Genomic DNA, 20,583 nt, shown 5'->3' with positions numbered 1-20,583 from the left:
GAAATCCACCCTGGGTTCCGAACAGATAAAACTCCGGTAGCCCATGGCAGCGGCATGGATTCTGAGGGCCGCAAATTGTGCAAAGACCTGGCAACAAAGACCGCAACGAGAACAGCGGACACGAAAACTGGAACAGCGGACAGGAACACACTGGGAAAACCACGACGAAACAGGACGGACAGCGTGTCGAGCACGGGCAGCGATGCGAGTGGCGCTTCCGCTGTATCCACGATCGGCACGGAAACATTAATCACCGACGATATGGACCAAACCAACGTATTGTTACTGATTCACAGGACAGCGACAAGGATGGCCGAAGAAGCGAACATCTAGAAAAACATGAATATGTCCGTTATACGGGGCATGAAGACCATCCTCGAGGCTGCCGACGTTGCGCTGAACAGGCGCGCCAAAGCAGCTACGATGAATCACAAGACGGACAATGAGACGACGGAAACGGATGTTGAGTCGGATCAACGGACACAAAACACTCCGGAGACTAAACGAAAACGGAAGACGACCGGAACCACTCCGGAATCCTCTCAAAAGAGAGCAACGGTTGCGTAACCAGTCACTGACTGGCAGACCGTGGCGACGAAGAAAAAGGAAAAAAAGAAATGAAAGACGCGGACGAGCGGGACGAACGCGACGACGGACACGACGGCCGGGGCTGAGGGGCGCAGAGCGGCTCCCAAAGTTTGGGGGACGGCTGTGCTCATCAAACCCGGAAACGACACAACGTACTCCGCTATCGTGAGAAGGATACGGACCACGGTCGACCCTGCGAAGAGTCACGTTGAAGTGACGACTCTCAGGAAGACGAAGAATGGTCTGTGTCTTCTGAAGATAAAGACAGACGCCAACAGACGAGACGTCTTTCCACGCGTTCTGTAGGACGCAGTCAGCGACGCAGGCAACGTCAGGGCTGGGAACTTCAGAGTACAACTGGAAATCATGGACCTTGACTGTGTCACTACCAGAAACGACGTGATACAGGCATTGCGACGAGAGACAGAACGAGACGCGGACTTTAGGGTCCACATCTTCGGTCGGAATCAGGCCGAGTAGTTTATAGCCGTATGCGACCTAGAGTCGCAGGAAACCAAAGCGCTGCTCGGCCGGGGTTGTATCGGGATTGGATGGGTGGGGTGCCGCGTCCGACCAAGACGGACGGTAATATAATGCCATGAGTGCCTAAGATACGGGCACACGAAGGCAAAATGCACAAAGAAAGACCAGACGAAGTGCTGCAGGAAATGTGACGAGACGGGACACTACGTCGCGGACTGTAAGAACAGACCGGCCTGTCCACTGTGCGCCGAGGCGGGCCATGGCGATGCGGCGCATCTCGCGATCTCCGGTAGGTGCGCAGTGTACCGGGGTGCGCTGGAGGAGTGCAGAAAGCAGGCCGGAAGACGGACAGGATGGTTCAGGGTAACCTGAACCGCAGTAGGACAGCAGACATGCTACTACCATAGATAGCAGACGAACACGACGCCGACATTCTAATCCTTTGCTAGCCGTACAAGTTGCGACAAACGCAGGATTGGATCACGAACGAGACCAAGATAGCAGCTATCCGGGTGAGGGGCGCTGCCCGAGCCCGGAAGACCGCTCGTGGCGTCGGGGACGACAACGTCTGGGCTAGGGTGGGCGCTGTCACTTACGTCAGCGTCTACCTGACCCCAACTGCGCCGCGGCGGAGTTCCTGGCGAAGATTGCGCTCCTCGAGGACGGACTCAGGAACCTGCCCGGGGACCTTGTGGTCGCGGGGGACCTCAACGCGAAGGCGGTCGAGTTGGGCATGACGGAAACGAACAGACTTGGAGGGCTGCTGCTGGAGATGGCCGCAAGGCTGGACCTAGTGGCGGCAAATACAGGAGACGTACCAACGTACAAACGGCCGGGATTTGGAGACTCCATCCCGGACGTAATGATGACGACGGACAGAATTCTGCCACGGGTAGGGCGGTGGCAGATGTTCGAGGGCTACACGGCCAGCGATCATCAGTACATCGTCTTCAAAGTGGCAGGAGAGACAGAGACTGCACGGACGAGGATACAGCATCCCCCGCGGTGCAACATAGACAAACTCGACATACCGAAGTTTTCGGCGGAACTGGCGGCAGCGCCGGCCCCGGTTACCGAAGTTCCCCCAAAGCTGATTAGCCGGCAAGGGGTGGAAAGACTGGCAGACGAGACAGCCAAAGTGACGACGCATCTGTGCGACAAAAAAATGCCAAAACGACAGTGCGGACGCAACAGACCACCACAATACTGGTGGACGAACGAAATAGCCCAGCTGCGGAAGAGTTGCCTGGCAAAACGACGACGGGTTACGAGAGCCGGCGGGAGATACGAGAGGGAAACCCTTCAGGCCGAGTACAAGACTGAACGAAAACGACTGACGTACGCCATTAGAGACAATAAGACGCGATACCAAAAGCAGCTCTATGAGGAGGTCGACCGCGACCCCTGGGGTGCCGGTTACGACATTGTGACCGTTAGGCTGGGGGCCCGGATCCCGCCAGAACTCGAAGATGCTGAAACCGCAGGACGGATCGTCGACGGACTGTGACCCTGTCTTTACCGCCGAGGAGCTCGTCGGAGCGACCAAAGCAATGAAGAGGGGTACGCCGCCAGGACCGGACAGCGTACCGGCGGTGGTTCTTCGGCTGATGGCGAGCCTGAAGCCCGAGATACTTCTCGACCTCTACAACACGTACCTTACCACAGGGACATTCAGCGACCGGTGAAAGGTGGCGAAGTTGGTCCTTGTCCCAAAGGGTAAGGGTGACCCAAGCACGCCGTCGGCCTACCGGCCGCTTAGACTACTGGACACGACAGGGAAACTGTACGAGCAGCTCCTGCGACCACGACTCACGGACGCGATACAGGACGGTAGAGGCCTCTCAGACCAGCAGTTCGGCTTCCGGAGGGGTCGATCAACGATTGGAGGGATCGAAGAGGTGGCTGACTATCGACTCCTTTCGGTCGATAGCCAGACATTGCCACGCTGCGCTGCGTGACCCGTCGCACTGCTGGTGACACTGGACGTTAAGAGCTCGTTCAACTCGGCCAGGAGGGTGGACATCCTAGAGTCGCTGAGAGGCGATTTCGGGATCCCGCCTTACCTGCTCCGGGTTGTTGAAGACTACGTTCGGCACAGATGACTGGCGTACGAAATGACCGAAGGTCAACTGACGCTACAGATCACCGCAGGGGTCGCTCAAGGTTTCATACTGGGTCCTGACTCCTGGAACGGGATCTATGACTGCCTGCTCAGACTGGAGCTTCCGCTCGGCGTTCGCCTAGTCGCTTACGCTAACGACGTGGTGGCGGTGACAGACGAGCGCACTCCAGATCTGGCGCAACACGCTTTGAATTAGACAATGAGACGAGTCGAACGGATGATGACTGACCATGGACTGCAACTCGCGACGGAAAAGACGGAAAAGCGACGACGACGACGACAACGACAATGACAACGACGACGACGACGACGACGACAACGACAACGACAACGATAACGACAACAATAACAATAACAAAAACAATAACAATAACAATAAAAATAACAATAACAATAATAAAAATAATAATATGAATATCAATGATAACGACAACGACAACCACAACCACAATCACAACTACAACTACAACCACAACCACAACCACAACCACAATAATAATAATAATATCAATGAGAATAATCTGCAATTTTTCCATACGATTAATACGCATTTCATTTGCTGGAAAACTTTTTTTTATTTTCTGAATATTTTTTTCACGTGTTTGTTAAGGGGTAGAATGCGTAGCCTTCGATAAGCGGTAATTGAAGCTTACCCCACGCCCAACCAAGGTGTTAATCGGCTATCATAGGGTCCGTTTACGTCGACTATGCACTCGCGTGCACTCCCAATGCAGGAAGTGAATGATGTAGAAAGGGATCGGTTTTAAGTGAAGGTGCACGATTTGAAGTATACGATTGTTTATTATCATCAAGTAGTTGTTGGTGTATGTGGTCAACGCAAAGGAGTCGGTCGATAGAGAGGGTATGGTTTTGCTTTAGAGGGATATGTGTCTCGCTTGAGCGCTAGGATGGATCTGCGGAGTTCAGCGGGATGTAGGAGGCAAGCTCACCGCGAGTTTGAGAAAAATCTGCTGACTCGCCGACGATAAGGGCAGACTACAGAGCGTAAGGTAACTAAGAGTGTGGAAAAGAAATATGAAGTCTGGAGGAGGTGACACGTTAATCAAATGGGAAAAAAAATTTCTGAAAACTTTTTTTCATTTTCTGAAAACTTTTTTAATGTGGTAAACGAATGAATATGAATAGTTGCACAATATATCAACAATAAATAAATAATTGTTAAGTATATGAATTCACATTTGAAACTTCAAATCTGTTCAATATCGTATTATTGGCAAAACGTCTCCGCCTAATAGTGAATCGTCCGAGGCATCAAACGTAAATATTTACAATGGTTCTATGCCCTCAGTTCTATCCCATAGCTATTGAAGGGCGGCGACAAACCCTCAAGGTACGGTGTCGGTCTGCCCAGGTATTAATTGCGGCTTGTCATCTTGCTAACTCAGATACAATTTTTTCTGAACGATGGCGCTAACTTGATGCTTTTTGCTATGTATTAAGCATTGAGGACGGGCCGACTCTTCATAGGCTAACAGACAGCGCTTATAATCGTCAAACGTGATTGTGTTCAACGTTGAACTTTTGACACCCTTAGCACGTTCGCATACTTTGATCTCGTTGATGTGTTTCGTTTCGTCCTCACCCATGGTGGTAAATGTGTACAGTTTCGCTCGTAATCCGATGAACTCGGTGATAATTTTTCCGTTGTTCTCATCCTTCATCAGACCAAGACGTTTCTTCTTTTTCAGCGGAATACCGTACACGTTGTCTGAAGGACAGTCAGAAGTGTCCAACATTGCGTCGACATCACGCTTGATGATATCATAGATATTAGGCACATTGAATTGATGAATAAGGCTGTCGTCGGTGTCGGTGTACATCAATTTAGCTTGTTTGTTCGAAAAGTTGGTTTTAATATAATTATAGTGAAAATCGTAGAGAATAATTTTGGATAGATTAAGAATTGCGGCGCCAATGTATATAGGCTTAGCGAAGTGAACTTTGACTCGATTCATTTCAATGGTGACCATATCAGCGTCAAATACGGTGCAGCTGTAATAGTTCGCTCGGGCAATAAGCGTTCTCGCACCACCTCTTCCTTTCCATTTTGAGACTAATTTAACATCTTTGTGATTTCGCACATTCTCCATAATCTCTCGTAATTAATGATATGCACATCCGCTATTTCATTTATAAGACGGCTTTACCCGTCTTGCGTGGCTTCCCATCGGAAGCGTAAGATTGCAACATGTATACATTCATCTACATACAATCTTACATCGGGTGCTCAAGAGACGAAAACGTTCTATTTACACATACCAAGCACAAGAAAACAAATTTGAACTCACTGGTGAAGAGAGAAATTAACGACAACAGAGTCACGGTGGCTAGGTGGTCTGGTGGAGTAAGGGTCCGGTCAAGCATCTCTAGACGCCAGGTTCGATTCCTGGCTCCGTCGTTAATTTTTCAAGATCAGAAATTGTTCGAATTTATATCTCTCAACAAATATATTCTCGTAATAACGATATGCATATCCGCATATATATTATTAGATGGCTTGTCCGTCTTAATTGACTTCATATCCGAAGCAAGAATCGAAAATGTAAACATTCTCCATCTACATAGATTCTTACATATATCAGTGCTCAAACAGAAAAATAAACTCGAATTCACACATATATCACGGCTCATGAAAATTAAACTCGAACAGTGATCAGAGAAATTAACGACAAAAGAGTCAGGGCGGCTAAGTGGTCTAGTGGAGTAAGGCTCCGGCTAACCATCTGTAGACGCCAGGTTCGATTCCTGGCTCCGTCTTTCATTTTTCGAAATCAGAAATTGTTCGAATTTATATCTCTCAACAATAGTATGCTATACTGTGCGGGACATGCTTTTAAAATTTATGTGTTTTACGGTTTGAGACGTGATTCTGTAATTCATCAACCGGTACAGACTAATATACATTCTAGATCGGCGTAAACGACAAATGGGTCGGTACCTTTGTTTTGAAAATTTTAAAATGTTGAATTTTTAGACTTGGGAAATTCCATGCGTACTTTATTTAACATAATGCAATTTTGTCGATGGTTGTCGTAGGCGTGTTTCACGGTAAAGTGACACAAACATCTGTCACATAAAAATAGCTGACCATTATGATCAGACAATTGTTTGCTCACCAATCGGGGAAGATCTTCAATCTGTAATGGTCTTCTTCGTTTGAATCGTCGCGCCCTGTTGGAAAACCTAGATGGAAGGAATTTCTCGAAAATCATCGATAATCCCTTCTCCCAAATATCGGCGAGCTGACCAGACGGCTGGTGAATTCGCTCTCTTTCGCCCCGGATCCGTTGGAGAGAACACATCGCGGACTACGACCTATTTACTCAGCATCGGCCTTATTTTGATCTGATCAATCGAAATGAGTAAATTCTAACGTCGTGGACCACTTATCAATTCTGGATTCCGGGGTGAGGAGCCAACGAGGGATCTCATCGCAATTAAAAGATAAAAAGAATCTGTTCAAATTTAGAAGCTTATTTTCGTTTGAGCTCACAAAATCAAAATTATCAATTTTGAATATTGTGAATGTTGAATGTGCGGATGTTTGTATGAGTGTGTGTGTGTGGAACGGTATGACAAGGATTTATTTGTTGTTCAAACGTTTATGTAAATAATGAAAAAAAAATAAAATTATAGACACGTGTCCGAACAATAAAAATTCAAGAGTAAAAATATTACAAATCCAAGCAATGTGGAATCTTGATTTGAACTCGCAAGCCATATCATTTTCGTGGCAGTCATTACTTTCAAGCATTAGAAGAAGAATCGTGTTAACGTTTACGCTATGCAAATTTTCACTCAAATAAATTGGCCCGATGTCGCTTTTTTCCGATTTTGCATGATGTGTAAAAATTTGAGATTCTTCACCGTTTACATTGATTAGCAAATTATTCAATTTCTCTAACTGTTTCACATCATGTAGAGTAGCAGGGAATGTGATACCTGTACAGTTAAACTCGGAGATATACCGACGATAGTGGTGAGTCCTATCGGTGTTGGTGTTGACTGAGTGAACGGCTGCAGTGATGGACCAGAGAAGGCATCTTTCGTCATCGTTTTTCACGTTCACCACCGCTCTCTTCCGCTGAATATCCTTGGGCAGCTCAACGAATATCGAAAGCCCCGCAGCGAGAGGCTGATACCGGTTGATGTTAACAGTAGTATTGAGGATCTCGATCATGCTCCACCCAGAATCGCGTTTTTCAAAATCTTCAACCTTTACAAGCAGATCGTTCCTTGCGTGTGTGAACCAATCGTCTATATCGCTCGAGGGGAGTATCGAGGTGTTGGAGGTGTTGAAGCTTTCAACTTCTTCCGCGATCCCGTCGTGCTTTGTATTTTCATATTTGCACGATAATGTGAGGTTACCCTTCATATTTCCCTCCTCGCGTAGTACCAGCCTCAATCGCTCAACGATAACCCGCTGCGCGTCGTCCAGAAAGGCCCCCAAATTCCTATTCCTGAGATTTGTGACAACCCCCGTTCGGATCCGGCTGGCAGAAGCACTATTGACATCGTCCCACTGTACGCCCGCAGGACTGCCGTTATTAGCGCCCATTACCACAGTGTGCTGCTGCTGCCACTGCTGCTATCGCTGCCGCAGCTGTTGCTAAATCTTCGCTACGGAGGATTGCATAAGTGTGATTGCATGTTGAATTTGCAGAGTCGTTGCAGAGAGAGTTGCAGTGCAGTTTTGCTTCTAAGCTCGTTCTCGGACGCTTGTAAACATCCCGTAGCAATTGAAGATTTTCCGTTTCAACGTCAATCCAGTGCTTCAAGATATCGTCATTCTCCCGCTCAGGATGCAGTTCACCCAACAAATTTTACGCATTCTCCATCATCTTGACGAGATTCGAGTATGTTTCGGCGGCCATGACTTTAATGTTAATATAAGCAGAACTTTGTACAACTTTCAACTTGCACGTATCGTGTGAGACTGACGAGTCTTCATTGGATGCAATGAGCTAATATATGTCGATAGATCGCAAGAATTTGAGTGTGGTGGTGGGGGGTCGAAGCTTTGTACCACGACCCACCATCAAAGAATGAAAAATTTTCATGACAAACAAGTCTGAGCCTACACACCCCAACCCTAATCAGCGTAGGGCTTGTCATGGGAAAATCCGTCAACGAAAAAGCGGGTAGTGACCGGCGTTTGAGGGGAGAAAAATCTGGTCTTGCCTATTCTTGACCAGGTGGTTTGTGTACATACCGTTTTTGGGATTTATGACTTTTTATGGCGAACAGGTCTAAGCCTGCACACCTCAACCATATTAGCGTGGGACATGCAACGAGAAAAAAATCGGTCTTAAAAAAAGCAGGTAGCGTGCTCTTGAGAAAATTTTCCCAGCTTATACTGTTGCCGCGTTACATTTTTGCCTGCACATCACGTAGTGTACACCCCACAAACGGTTGGCAGATTGGTTTTTGCTCGGTGGAGGGTGAGCGTGTCTCCTTTCGTGACAAATTCGAATAGCTGTTTGAAACTTCTGTCGCATTTGAAAAATCCCTCGTGCAGAAACTGGTGTTTGACAACGTGGCTAGTGAAGAAAAGTAGATATCCTGCGGCGAGCATTGGAAACATTACGCAGAGTCGATCGGTGGAATATTGATTGACCGATAATGCGGTGGGGGCGCCACATACGACAAACCTGCGGCAACACCCGGTAACGCCAACTGTCGGTAAGATCAGAGATAAAAATTCCGAGGTGATTGTGTGCCATCTAACAATAAAAAATTTGAAATGTCTGCTCATCTGACTAAGCAAAAATCGAAATGGCTGCTCATCTGACTAAGCAAATAATTCATTGTCGAACTGTATGTCGGTAAAATCGGGTGAAAATATTGATGGCGCCATCTATGTGAACAGCCAGTAACAATATCATGGGTGAGGCTCACTATCGCGGTGGTAACATACCGACTGTCGGTAAGGTAGGAATCGGGGTACTTTGCCGGTACGCCACCATTTTATGAGTTGGAACTCTCGTATCTACACTACTCATCCCTCACAAACATAATCTTTTACCGTGAATAAGAAGTTTCTTCTCTGCAAGCACTGTGTAAAAGGAGACTCGAATGTGTAGATGTTGTGTTTATCCTTTTTGAATCCTCGCTTCCGATGAGAAGCCACGTAAGACAAGTAATGCCGTCTAATGAATGATATGCGGATGTGCAAATCGTTTATCTACGAGAAAAATATTTGTTGAGAGAATGTAAATTCAAAAAATTGGTGATTTCGAAAAATTAACGACGGAGCCAGGAATCGAACCTGACGTCTAGAGATGCTTGACCGAAGCCTCACTCCACTAGACCACCTAGCCGCCCTGACCCTGTTGTCGTTAATATCTCTCATCACCAGTAAGTTCAAATTTGTTTTCCTGTGCCCGGTTTATGTGTGAATAAGAAGTTTCTAATGTGTGAATAAGAAGAATATTTGTTGAAAGAATGTAAATTCGAAAAAAAAGGGTAAACACAACATCTACACATTAGAGTCTCCTTATACACAGTGCTTGCAGAGAAGAAACTTCTTATTCACACATAAACCGGGCACAGGGAAACAAATTCGAACTCACTGGTGATGAGAGAAATTAACGGCAACAGAGTCAGGGCGGCTAGGCGGTCTGGTGGAGTAAACTTCCGGTCAAGCATCTCTAGACGCCAGGTTCGATTCCTGGCTCCGTCGTTAATTTTTCGAAATCACCAGTTTTTCGAATTTACATTCTTTCAACATAATCTTTTACCGATTGTTCTTGTTCTTCTCGCCCCTCCCCCCCACAATCACACTTTACTAATCCCGTTTTTCTTTTTTTCTTTTTTTTTACCCATTTCGTCTCCCCCTCTCGGGCGAACTCCGAGTCTTCTATATTGAAGCGTTATCGTTATTTCTGAGATTCATTTCCAATAATTACCTTGTTCATCCACGTGGAGATCGAGAATGTATCTCTGTATCAACATATTAAACATAATCATTTAGGGATTCGTCGGTTGAGGTCAATAAATAACTTGATGTCCATTAAGCATTATTGTTTGTATTATGCGACGTTTGACGGGCCCTGCCCTAGACAACAGTTCAACGTCAATACAAACAAGATAAGAAAAATGAGGGAAAAACTCTCTAAGATGAATAGAAAAGTTTTTCTTCCTAAATAAGCCTGAAGACGGCAGGCAGGGCCCGCCGAAACGTCGCATAATACAAACGACAATGCCTAATGGACATTATGTCATTTATTGAACCCAACCGACGAATCCCTACATGGTTATCAATCCTTGGGTCACGAACTATTTTTTGACGCGAAAAAGATTATAAAAAAGGCTAGTCCTTGTAATGTGCAACATTGTTCAGGAAAAATATTCGGACAACCTCAGATCTGACACAGAAAATTCGAGTAACTTATATCATGACTTAATTGTCACACCTTTGTGTGATATCCCTGATTAGGAGATGAGTATGTATAAATGTAAGATAAGTACGTAGTGGTGACGGACGTAAATACACACTCCGCACAGGTTGCATTGTGAGTGCTGGGGTGTGTGTAGGTGTCCGAGCGGCCAGTTGAGACTGGGCAGTGGACACGGACAGACAAGACCAAACTCACGAAATAAAGATATATGCAGTACCAAACGATCCCCTGTGTAATTATTCTACAATTTAAAATCCCTTTCGCGGTAAGAATCCAACTTTAAACATAGATAGATTAGTTGGTGCCACGATCTTTCACACCATGTTTCGTCTTAGATTTCAGAACTCAAAGTCGATTTCCTCTTACACCATAATTGACTGATAATCCATAATTCTCTTTTGTTTCCTCTTTTTTCGTGACAAGACGTACCCTTTTGTTTATCTTCCGATTTTCGTTTGATTGATCATTAATTAGATTAAATTATGTCTTCAAAAGAACTGGATAAGAATGATTCATTTTTCTGTCGACCTTGGTAAGCATTTAAACTCGATGAATTATGAAGGGTTGTGGATTTCGATGTGAGAATAAACTTCACGTTTACTCCAGGTCGTTTGTTAGGTAACTACTGGCTACCAGAAATTTTCAGAAATGAGTCACTGGAATATGTTGACGAAAATACAGTTGGACGCATAATCAGTTGTTTTAGGTCTCCAAATACCGAGTAAGCATTAAAATGTACTGGACAACTTGATTTAATCGCCCGCATCGGACAAACCGGATTGATTTCTGATAGGTGATTAATAATTGTGTGCACGTACTTTTAAAACGTCGAACTCTGTTGAGGTGTTACTCCGCTACGATCAGGCATTAATTTTATTCAGAACTACTTGAAATATACTTTAATGTATTCATTCTTTCAATAAACTGTTTACAGAATACCAAATGTCGGATTGTAATCATTTCAGAGTTAGTATGAAATAATCGCTGGTTGTTCGGCCAGAACTACGTTCTCAAGAAAATGGAATATCTGGTTGCGCGACAAAGAATATTGGTTCAGAATTTTAAGACTGCTTTTGAATACGTAGCATAGTATGCAAATGGTTGAGTACCGAAAGATTAGGTGAAGGAAGAGTACAGGTGGAACCTGTGGTGCGAGCCACGAAAGCGTTATACAAAATGGACGTTTCATAACTGGTAACAGAGGAAGTTTAAATGCAAGAAAGTAAAATGATTATGACACCAGAATTAATAGAGAACAAGATATCAAGTCTGAGGGCACGATCCAAGAGAGCGTTTTGACGCGTGGTGGTCTGATTTACAGGGACTGGTAGCCATGTTCTTCTAATCCCTTCCTCTAGTTTTTTGTGGTTCAATAACGCTTCTTCCGTCGACGGCAGTAATTAAAGCTCGAGCAGATCTATAGGGTTATGTGGCGGTGTGACTGTCGGAATGCGTATGAGTTTCGATGATTCATATTGTGTTGTGTTAGTCTTATTTTGTAGCGTAGGATTTCTCAAGGTCGTTGAGCTTCAATATGTTTTGAGTTTACAATATACCAACTTACTGAGGTGTTATTGAATATTTATATGTTTTATCAACTAACTGAAAGTATAATGACTTATCTATGGGATATAATAGTTGCTTGATTAATATTGATATCCATTCGAAAATTGCATCATTGCAATCTTTGCAAGGTATTTTACTTATAATTCTCATCGAAATCCATATTGCTGTCTGGCTGAAAGAATTAGGTGTTAAATATTAAATAGTCGTTGTTCTAGGATTTATTCGTGTGTGAATGGTTTTTTTTTACAATCAGTATTTTTGTTAAAATTATTGACTTTGGGAGATTTCTGGGGATCATTCTGGTGTGTTGGTTGCTAGCTATACAGCGTTACTACGTATGCAATTTAGGTCACTTGCTTTCAACTTGATTCAACGGTCATGGGTTATGTTACGTTTATTGACATTGAGTTTGTTTTGCGCTCGGGTGACTGTGACGCTGTAGGTTTCTCTGCGTTGCCAACGTAACTGTCTAGTGTGAAAAATTATCCGTCTCAGATTCATTGTCCTCAAGTGTACGTTTGCCTCAGGCACAGTACGGCGTTTCGAAAAGAATTCTATAGTTTATGCTAGATGATTTGTATTCATGGTTCTGGAGACTTCGTAGTCACTGGTGTGCAGATTTATTTTAACAACTTTTGTATATTTAATGAATCATTTATTTAATTGATATTCAGAATAAATGTGACAAAATTTATTGTAAGTTAGGATCTTGCTTAATTGCACAGATGAGGTGTACATGAGAATCAAAAACGCGTTTATTTGTTTAACAAGTAAATAAACCAGGGGTGTATGATTGTATGAACAAAATTGCAAATATTGATCATTTCAAATCATTCTTCATCAATCCATTCATTCACAAGATAACAATACGCCTTTTATGCATAGAATGCTCATTATAAAATGTATTTTCATCCTAATGCGTCTATAACTAGTCTTCTTCTTGCATAAAACAGTTAATTCATAGTTCTCCTTTTTGTTTGTTTTACTTAACGTATATTTCTTTTTATCATTGCCGTAGTCGGTTCCGCAGTTTTCGTTACACAAATTACGTGTTCGTAGATGGCTTTTCACTGTTCGTTGTTATGAACTCCATAAATTTAGTACGTTTTGACCTATTTTAGAAGAAAATTTTGCTGGAATTCATTGATTGAATTGGAAGGTACGTTGCAAAATTGCCAAAAACGAAATGAAATGAGGACTATGAGGTATTGAGTCACTGTTGTTCTTTCGGCGTCTTCTCGTAGAGTCCCTGGTTAAAGCGAATTTCCTCTCCCACCTAATCCTTGTCTCCAATGCCGAGTCCGGCTTGACACGGTGATTTTTTACTCTCACACTGGTTTTATGGATTATTACAGCAATACGTTCAGCTCTATATTGTATTGATTATACATCTATTGTATTACAGTCTTATCTGTTTTCAAAGCTATACCCACACAGCACAATATGTTTCAGAAATGTTTCAGAAATATTTCCGCAATATATTTCAGAAATGTCTCATCAGAAACATGTTATATTCCATTGCAACATTTCAGAAATATGTCCATGTCCGCATATATAACTAACGTTTTATAGCTGACATATGTCAAAAATATGTCAGAAACATTTCGGTAATATGTCAGAAATATTTCCGCGATATATTTCGGAAATTTTTCAGCGATATATCTGAAAATGGTGACTGATATATTGCTGAAACATTTCCGAAAGATATAGTGAAAATGTTTCTGATATATTCCACAATACATTTCAAAAATCTTTCAGGTAATGAAGAAAGTCCTGAATCTGAGTAAAATGATTAATTATATAGGTATCTTACAAAGTTATTTATTTTCAAATATATTATAAAATCGTACAGACTCATGTCCATATTAAGTCGTGAATCGAAGGCTTCTTTTGAAATATACGTGAAAGTAAGTATAGTCTTTTTCTCAATATAAACTTATCGTTATATTATTATAATTATATTATTTTGGGAACAATAATGCATATGAAAATATAGGTTTCAATAATTGAGCTGATGTAGGGCAGTTTTTTGCTTTACACAATATTTACAAAGAAATGTTACGTAACACACGTAGTAAATGTTACTACACATACTATACTAGTGCGTAGTACGAAATGTAAAGTCGTGAACCAAAGGCTTCTTTCGAAATATACGTGAAAGTAAGTATAGTCTTTTTCTCAATATAAACTTATTACTATATTATTATGTTTATATTATTTTGGAAACAATAATGCATATGAAAATATAGGCTATAATAATTAAGCTGATATAGGGCAGTCTTTTGCTCTACACAATATTTACGAAGAAATGTTACGTAATACACGTAGTAAATGTTACTACGTATAGTTACTACTATACTAGTAAATATGTTGTATAGCAAAAGACTGCCCTGTATCAGCTTAATTATTATAGAAGAATATACGTTAAGCACGTATAGTACGAAATGTAAAGTCGTGAACCGAACGCTTTTTTTAAAATATACATGAAAATAAGTATAGTTTTTTCTCGATTTAAACTTATTATTATAATATTATAATAATTAAATTATTTTTAAATCAATAATGCATATGAAAATAAAGGTTATAATAATTAAGCTAATACAGGGCAGTCTTTTGCTATACACCATATTTACGAAGAAATGTTACGTTTTGTCATATACTCTCAATCCGCACGTTGTTCTTGTTCTGGTTCAATCACTCCCAGTTTGGCGCTGTGCAAAAAAAAAAAAAATCCCAGGTTTGAATTATACCCTTCAACATATGCTTAGGTAGTCGTTCACAGTAAAGAAGATTTTTTATTTGTCGTACGTTTCTCTGTCGAATCTCAATTTGGCTCCAGCGAGCCAGGAGCTTATAATTTTTATGGCGAGATCTTCATCAGATTCAGCCCTATGCATCTTTGCAGCTTCTGGAGAAAATAATAATTTTCAGTTAAGAACTATATTTTTTTGAAACAATTATATTATTCCAACATATAGCGCAAATTCTCACCGAGCATGGTTCTCAAAAAATATGTCGGTCTCAGCGGTTTCTTTTTTTTTTTGCTATCCATACTGTACTCTTTGGCAACGGAATTACTGAGGCAGCGTTTCAAGGCATTGAATAAAAAATCATGGGTGTCTTTTCCGCCAAGAGTTTTCATAAAGTGTACCTAAAAACATATATTGAGAAAATATAGTAAATTATTTCATACCACATATTATAGTGATTGTAAATTATGCACTAGTCAAAAAAATATTGCAAGCCGAATGGAAAAATCACAACAATTCCCATTGTCACCTTACATTTTCACTATAGGATTCCCTCACCATTTAGATTAGCAACCAGTATATAAATTTATACAGTTAAGATGTTTTCAAATTGTATTAATGCGTGCAGATCGGTAATCCAGGACAAAATAGAACATAATAAGAGTTATAATTGCGTGCTATTAATTTAGTATAATATGAGTGGAGAATTTAGTTTGTCGAGGGGCAATATATGTAATCATTATTTTGATCAGTATGTGATTAACCAGAATAAAGCTCTTGCCGATTATACAGGGTGTCTAGTCTAACCTAAAACAGAAATTTCCTGAAATTTTCGGAAGTATAAAAAACTTCTCTAATTTGTTTGATGATTATAGCCGTAAAACTTTGTTCAAAAATATTTTAATGCCAATTTACTTTGTTACAAATTTTTATTCATGTGAGCCTCAGTATGTATCAACAATTACTGCTGTGTACAAATGATTATTACTCGCGCACTGTACAAAATGTGCAGCATAGTTGCTGTTTTTCACAATGTAGGTATATATTCCGGTTGAATTCCCTGACTTCACCGATTTCATTGATTTTCGGGTTAAGTAGAAACCCTGTATCTGTATATCCGATGCAGATGACCGAATTAATTGGATTAATTAGGATTCAGGATTTAATCAATATTCTTGTTCAATCAAATATTCTTTATACTCCTAATCTGTAATACTTCTCAAATGAAAATCTTGGTTCTTTCTGAATCTTTTCATTGAATAGAACAATCCAATAAATCATATAATCTATACTGTAGAATTATAGGTCTGGAATATTGAATACAGGTTTATATAGTGAGGGGCTTAATGTAGAAAGAGTATCAAAATATAAAAAAGGACGTTTTTGTCTATCACGTATATCCTTTTTGCACCAACCCCCTCAATTATAGTCAGCCTCAGAATCAAGGTATGCAGAATATTTCCTGGAAGAAAGTACTTGTTCAAACATCTATAGCAATAACATACAATACTGTAACGGTCAGCCGAGTATGACCATTACATACAACCAGCTGTATCTCATGATCACCCACACCAGCGAGCGGCGTGAGGACAGCACGACGGACCAGGACCGAACGGCGGGAATAATTCCTAGACAATAGGCCTGACAGGTATAAAACTGAGCACGAACGACGACCTAGTGTTCAGACCTATAGCAAAGCGCCCAGCTGTTCCACCCAATATTTAACTTCTTCGAGCAATTGAGGCAAAGCGCCCAACTGACTCTATTGAGATTATTAAATACTCTTCGATTACAAGTTCAGACCTGTAGCAAAGCGCACAGCTGTTCCACTTATCACTCATTCTTCGAGCACTGAAGCAAAATGCTCAGCTGACTCTCTTTAACTTCAAACTTTAACTCTGTGAAATTTCACTGTTCTCTCTAGGAGACATAAATTATCAGAAACCAAATCTTGAGCTTAGAACTAAAGCAGTCTACTCAATCTACTTTCAACCAACCAAATCTTCGAATATTGAAATCCGAACCGAAAACTTATAACGACCTTCGCATACTCAACTCTAAACTTAACTCTTTTAAATTCTCGTACGGTATACTGATTGACCGCAGCCTATAAAACTTGAGTTCTTATTTCTTTATTTTTCTTTTGTCTGTAATATTCTTTGTATTTAGATTTAATTCTTTTCAATCGCTTTTAGCAGCGATTGTACTCTTAGTTATTTTCAGTTGTTTCTTCCCTGTTAACATTACTATTTTCTTTACTCCTGTTTTGTTAAACCATTTTGTTTATTGTAAATATAACTTGAAGAATTCTTTCGTAACTACATCTACTGCATCCTTGTCTGATAAACCAAATTGTTGAGGCCAATCAATTGGGGATACTAAAGGCAGGGAACAGCTTTGGATAAACAGTCAGTTTGACAGTACTGGGTAAAACCTGTGTCCGGCTCTCCCTGGTGGTGATCCCAAGTCCGAGAGACAGCCACGGCTCGCGCCTTGGCCTGGGATAAATCAACATCATGATAAATTCGCGATTAAAACGAACGGCTTTGGTACGCAGGTGCTTAAGTCCGATCTCAGGAAAGCAGGGACGGTAATCTGTTTACCTGATTCCGTAACTAACGATAGTGCACCTCTGGTATTCTGCCCGAGTCTGCAAGACACGTAGCTTCGGACTAAAAAACCCAAGTCTATTGCAAGGTGGTTCTGGCAGGCGAATCCTGTCCGACTCCACGAACACTCTATAGCTAACATAGCCCAGGTTTTCTTCAATTGGCAGACTCATTCTTTCTTTACCTACATGAGGAGAGCTCCGATTTACTAAATTCATCAATAACAACTTCCAACTCGAGCAAAGACACTCACAATAGTAGCGGTTACTTTAGTCCTTCGGACCCCATAACCGCGAAACGTTACAATACATACAAGCCGTGCACAGACGATGTATTATAATTATAAAATCGCTTACTGTTGCACACAATTTTTCTTTTGAAACGCCATTATCTACCTTAACCTGAAATATGAAATAGTTTGTTTAGTCGTTGCCTGTTGTACCTGCTGGATGTTAGCTAGGGAACGCCAAGCACTAGAATTTACCGTATTTATACGTATATTCTTCATTGCACTCAGATGGAGAATGGTTATGATAGTTTAAAATTCTCCATCATTAGTGGAAGCTTATTGTATATTAAATCAACACTGTATGCTACATATTTGATCATATATACCATGAATTTAATTGCATACATTTTGCATTTGTCACTTTGATTTCAAATTAGCGAAATTCTAGAGCCAATAATGTGCAAGACAATGGGTTGTATCAACTCATCAATTTTGGAATTTTACGATTAAAAAAGATTTCAACAAATTTCAAGAAACATCAGATTTCAGAAGGTTGCAAAAAAAGATTTTTGAAGATACAAAGAGATTTCAACGGACCTCAAATGATCTCAAATAATTTCAGGAGATTTCACAGGATTTAAAAAGGTTTTGAGGGTTTTCTAAAATTGACGAAAGATGAACGAAGTGGTGTACTAAATTTGATAAGGGATGAAACCCCTCAAAGCAGGTATTGCTGGCAATTTTTCAAACTATTTGGGCATTTTCGTTCCTGAAACACAATTATTTGTGCAGGACTAATTTTGTAAAACGAGTACAATTTCCAAATGATAACAGATTCTCTTACCACTCGTGATGCAAATTCCTTTTCTCGCAATTTATTATCGAATTCATCAAATTCTAGAAGAGTCCCCAATGGCAACATAGCTTCAAGTGCGTCTCCGTCCGCACCATGACCGTTATTTTGAGCCCCTGGAAGGTGTAACTCCTTTGCTTTTAGTGAGTCTTCGATGAACTTGAGTCGTTATTCGACCTCTTGGGTCGTGTGGTAACTTTTGCTAATAGTGATTAGTAGCTCTCTATGGAAGTCTGAAACGAACAAATCGTATTTATATAAATTTGGGTGAACATATATTCGACTGGACAATATATGCAAATAAAATATAAATCTTTGACAGGGGACTCCACAAGTTTATAGACTATGATAGTTTAAGTCTTAGAAAAGATATTTATGGTCTGTAATGGAAATATAGATATACGTAGGGAACCTTTTGCAACTAAGAAACTACAGAGAGACTGTGGAAAATCGAATCTACACAAAACTAATCTAACCTGTTCAATAATATAGGGTACCTGGAATACAGGGCTTGCTCTTTACAAAACAAATTTAATTGAAGAAGCTATTTAATTCGTAACATAATCTTAATTCAATGACCATCCACCTGCCATTGCTACGTCAACTATTCATTAGTAGATATACATTTACCTTCTAGAATAATAGTTTCTTTGTTTTCTTTGGCTGGACGCTGCATGCCTTTGTTACTCGCCAACCCCCTTCCTATAAGTATTAGATGTTTAGGGAAAAGTATTTACACAATTTTTTACACAAAAATGTAAAAGCGATGGATGAAATAAAACCATGGTTCACAGTCATACATCCTTACCAACTTGTGAATTCACACTCTTGGATGGCAAAAATGATTTGTAACCTGCGCCTCAACATTATCAATTCTTCTTGCTTCTGTGATAGTAACAAAATCAACCGGTTTTATTGGCAAGTTCATCGTTTTTTCCCCATTTCCACATGTAGCTTTTTTCTTATTGTTGTTGGCTGCGTCTTCTGTCGGCTTAGGCACAGCCACTTCCTCATCCTCAGATGTCTCCGGAGAGATAGGCAATATTCGATGGCGCTTAGATCTCGACTTTTTCAAACTCTCTTCCGTTGCAAAATTCTCTAAATCGGAAGCATCCTGCATGAGCTTCAGTTTTTGTGTTGCGTCACGTATAAGCAGAAGAGTATATTGTGAGAGTATATTCTGCTATTTTATAATCAACAATGATAGGAATGTGCATAAAACTGAAGCTGACATAGGACGTATATTAGAGTGTCCCAAAAAAACCGACTATTTTTTTTTTTTCAAAGAACATTGAAAAATCGTCAGAGTATCTCTAGACAATGACCCTGTGAAAATATAAGCTCTTAATATTAATATTTAGAGGTAGCGATTTGTAATTTTCTATTTCCCATTTAAATAACATGGGAAAATTTTTTTTTGAACTTTGGAATTTTGTGATGGGATAACGAGCTACTTCATAAGTATGACAAAATCAGGTCTTATAGGAAATTTGATGCTCTACAAAAAAGGTCTGATTGACATTTTGCGTAAATCCAGCCGTTTCAAAAATATCGAGCCTCAAACTTTGGACTGTTTAAAATTATGCTTTTTTTGTTCGTAAATACAACAAAAATTAATTTATATGTATTATAAACCCAGAATCATCAACTGAACAATAAATATATGCATATATTTGACGGAATGCAGATCCGAAATTATTAATAATTTGACAAATGATAATTTTTATTGATTTTTAGCGAAAAATATTTACTTACCTAAAAAAAATCAATAAAAATTATCATTTGTCAAATTATTAATAATTTCGGATCTGCATTCCGTCAAATATATGCATATATTTATTGTTCAGTTGATGATTCTGGGTTTATAATACATATAAATTAATTTTTGTTGTATTTACGAACAAAAAAAGCATAATTTCAAACAGTCCGAAGTTTGAGGCTCGATATTTTTGAAACAACTGG

General features: G+C 40.7%; 2 protein-coding genes across 2 annotated transcripts; both read right to left on the bottom strand.

Annotated features, from left to right (window-relative positions):
• Nucleotides 1-4,590: 4,590 nt before the first annotated feature.
• Nucleotides 4,591-7,772, bottom strand: LOC138191300 (uncharacterized). The gene is made up of 2 exons (XM_069137944.1): nt 6,893-7,772; nt 4,591-5,042 (listed from the first exon to the last, which is right to left on the bottom strand). Exons 1-2 carry the CDS (start codon nt 7,770-7,772, stop codon nt 4,591-4,593), a joined length of 1,332 nt encoding a protein of 443 aa, XP_068994045.1.
• Nucleotides 7,773-14,641: 6,869 nt separating this feature from the next.
• On the bottom strand, nt 14,642-19,466 carry LOC124223268 (uncharacterized). The gene is made up of 6 exons (XM_069137837.1): nt 19,430-19,466; nt 19,252-19,323; nt 18,613-18,854; nt 15,172-15,331; nt 14,989-15,088; nt 14,642-14,891 (listed from the first exon to the last, which is right to left on the bottom strand). The coding sequence occupies exons 3-6, from the start codon at nt 18,688-18,690 to the stop codon at nt 14,843-14,845; spliced, it is 387 nt and encodes a 128-aa protein (XP_068993938.1). The 5' UTR covers nt 18,691-18,854; nt 19,252-19,323; nt 19,430-19,466; the 3' UTR covers nt 14,642-14,842.
• Between the last annotated feature and the right edge of the window lie 1,117 nt (nt 19,467-20,583).

The sequence above is a fragment of the Neodiprion pinetum genome, chromosome 7, assembly GCF_021155775.2.
Source record: "Neodiprion pinetum isolate iyNeoPine1 chromosome 7, iyNeoPine1.2, whole genome shotgun sequence".
NCBI lineage: Eukaryota > Metazoa > Arthropoda > Insecta > Hymenoptera > Diprionidae > Neodiprion > Neodiprion pinetum.
This window is presented reverse-complemented; position numbering and strand designations above follow the sequence as displayed.

What these genes read in the sequence shown, in the direction of transcription:
- LOC124223268 (XM_069137837.1), bottom strand. Translation starts at nt 18,690, where the DNA reads ATGTTGCCATTGGGGACTCTTCTAGAATTTGATGAATTCGATAATAAA. An exon ending in AGGAATTTGCATCACGAGTG is followed by an intron (nt 15,332 to 18,612) that starts GTAAGAGAATCT and finishes ATATGTTTTTAG; the next exon opens with GTACACTTTATGAAAACTCT. An exon ending in TTGAGATTCGACAGAGAAAC is followed by an intron (nt 14,892 to 14,988) that starts GTACGACAAATA and finishes TTTTTTGCACAG; the next exon opens with CGCCAAACTGGGAGTGATTG.
- LOC138191300 (XM_069137944.1), bottom strand. Translation starts at nt 7,772, where the DNA reads ATGGGCGCTAATAACGGCAGTCCTGCGGGCGTACAGTGGGACGATGTC. An exon ending in ATTCCACATTGCTTGGATTT is followed by an intron (nt 5,043 to 6,892) that starts GTAATATTTTTA and finishes CGAACAAACAAG; the next exon opens with CTAAATTGATGTACACCGAC.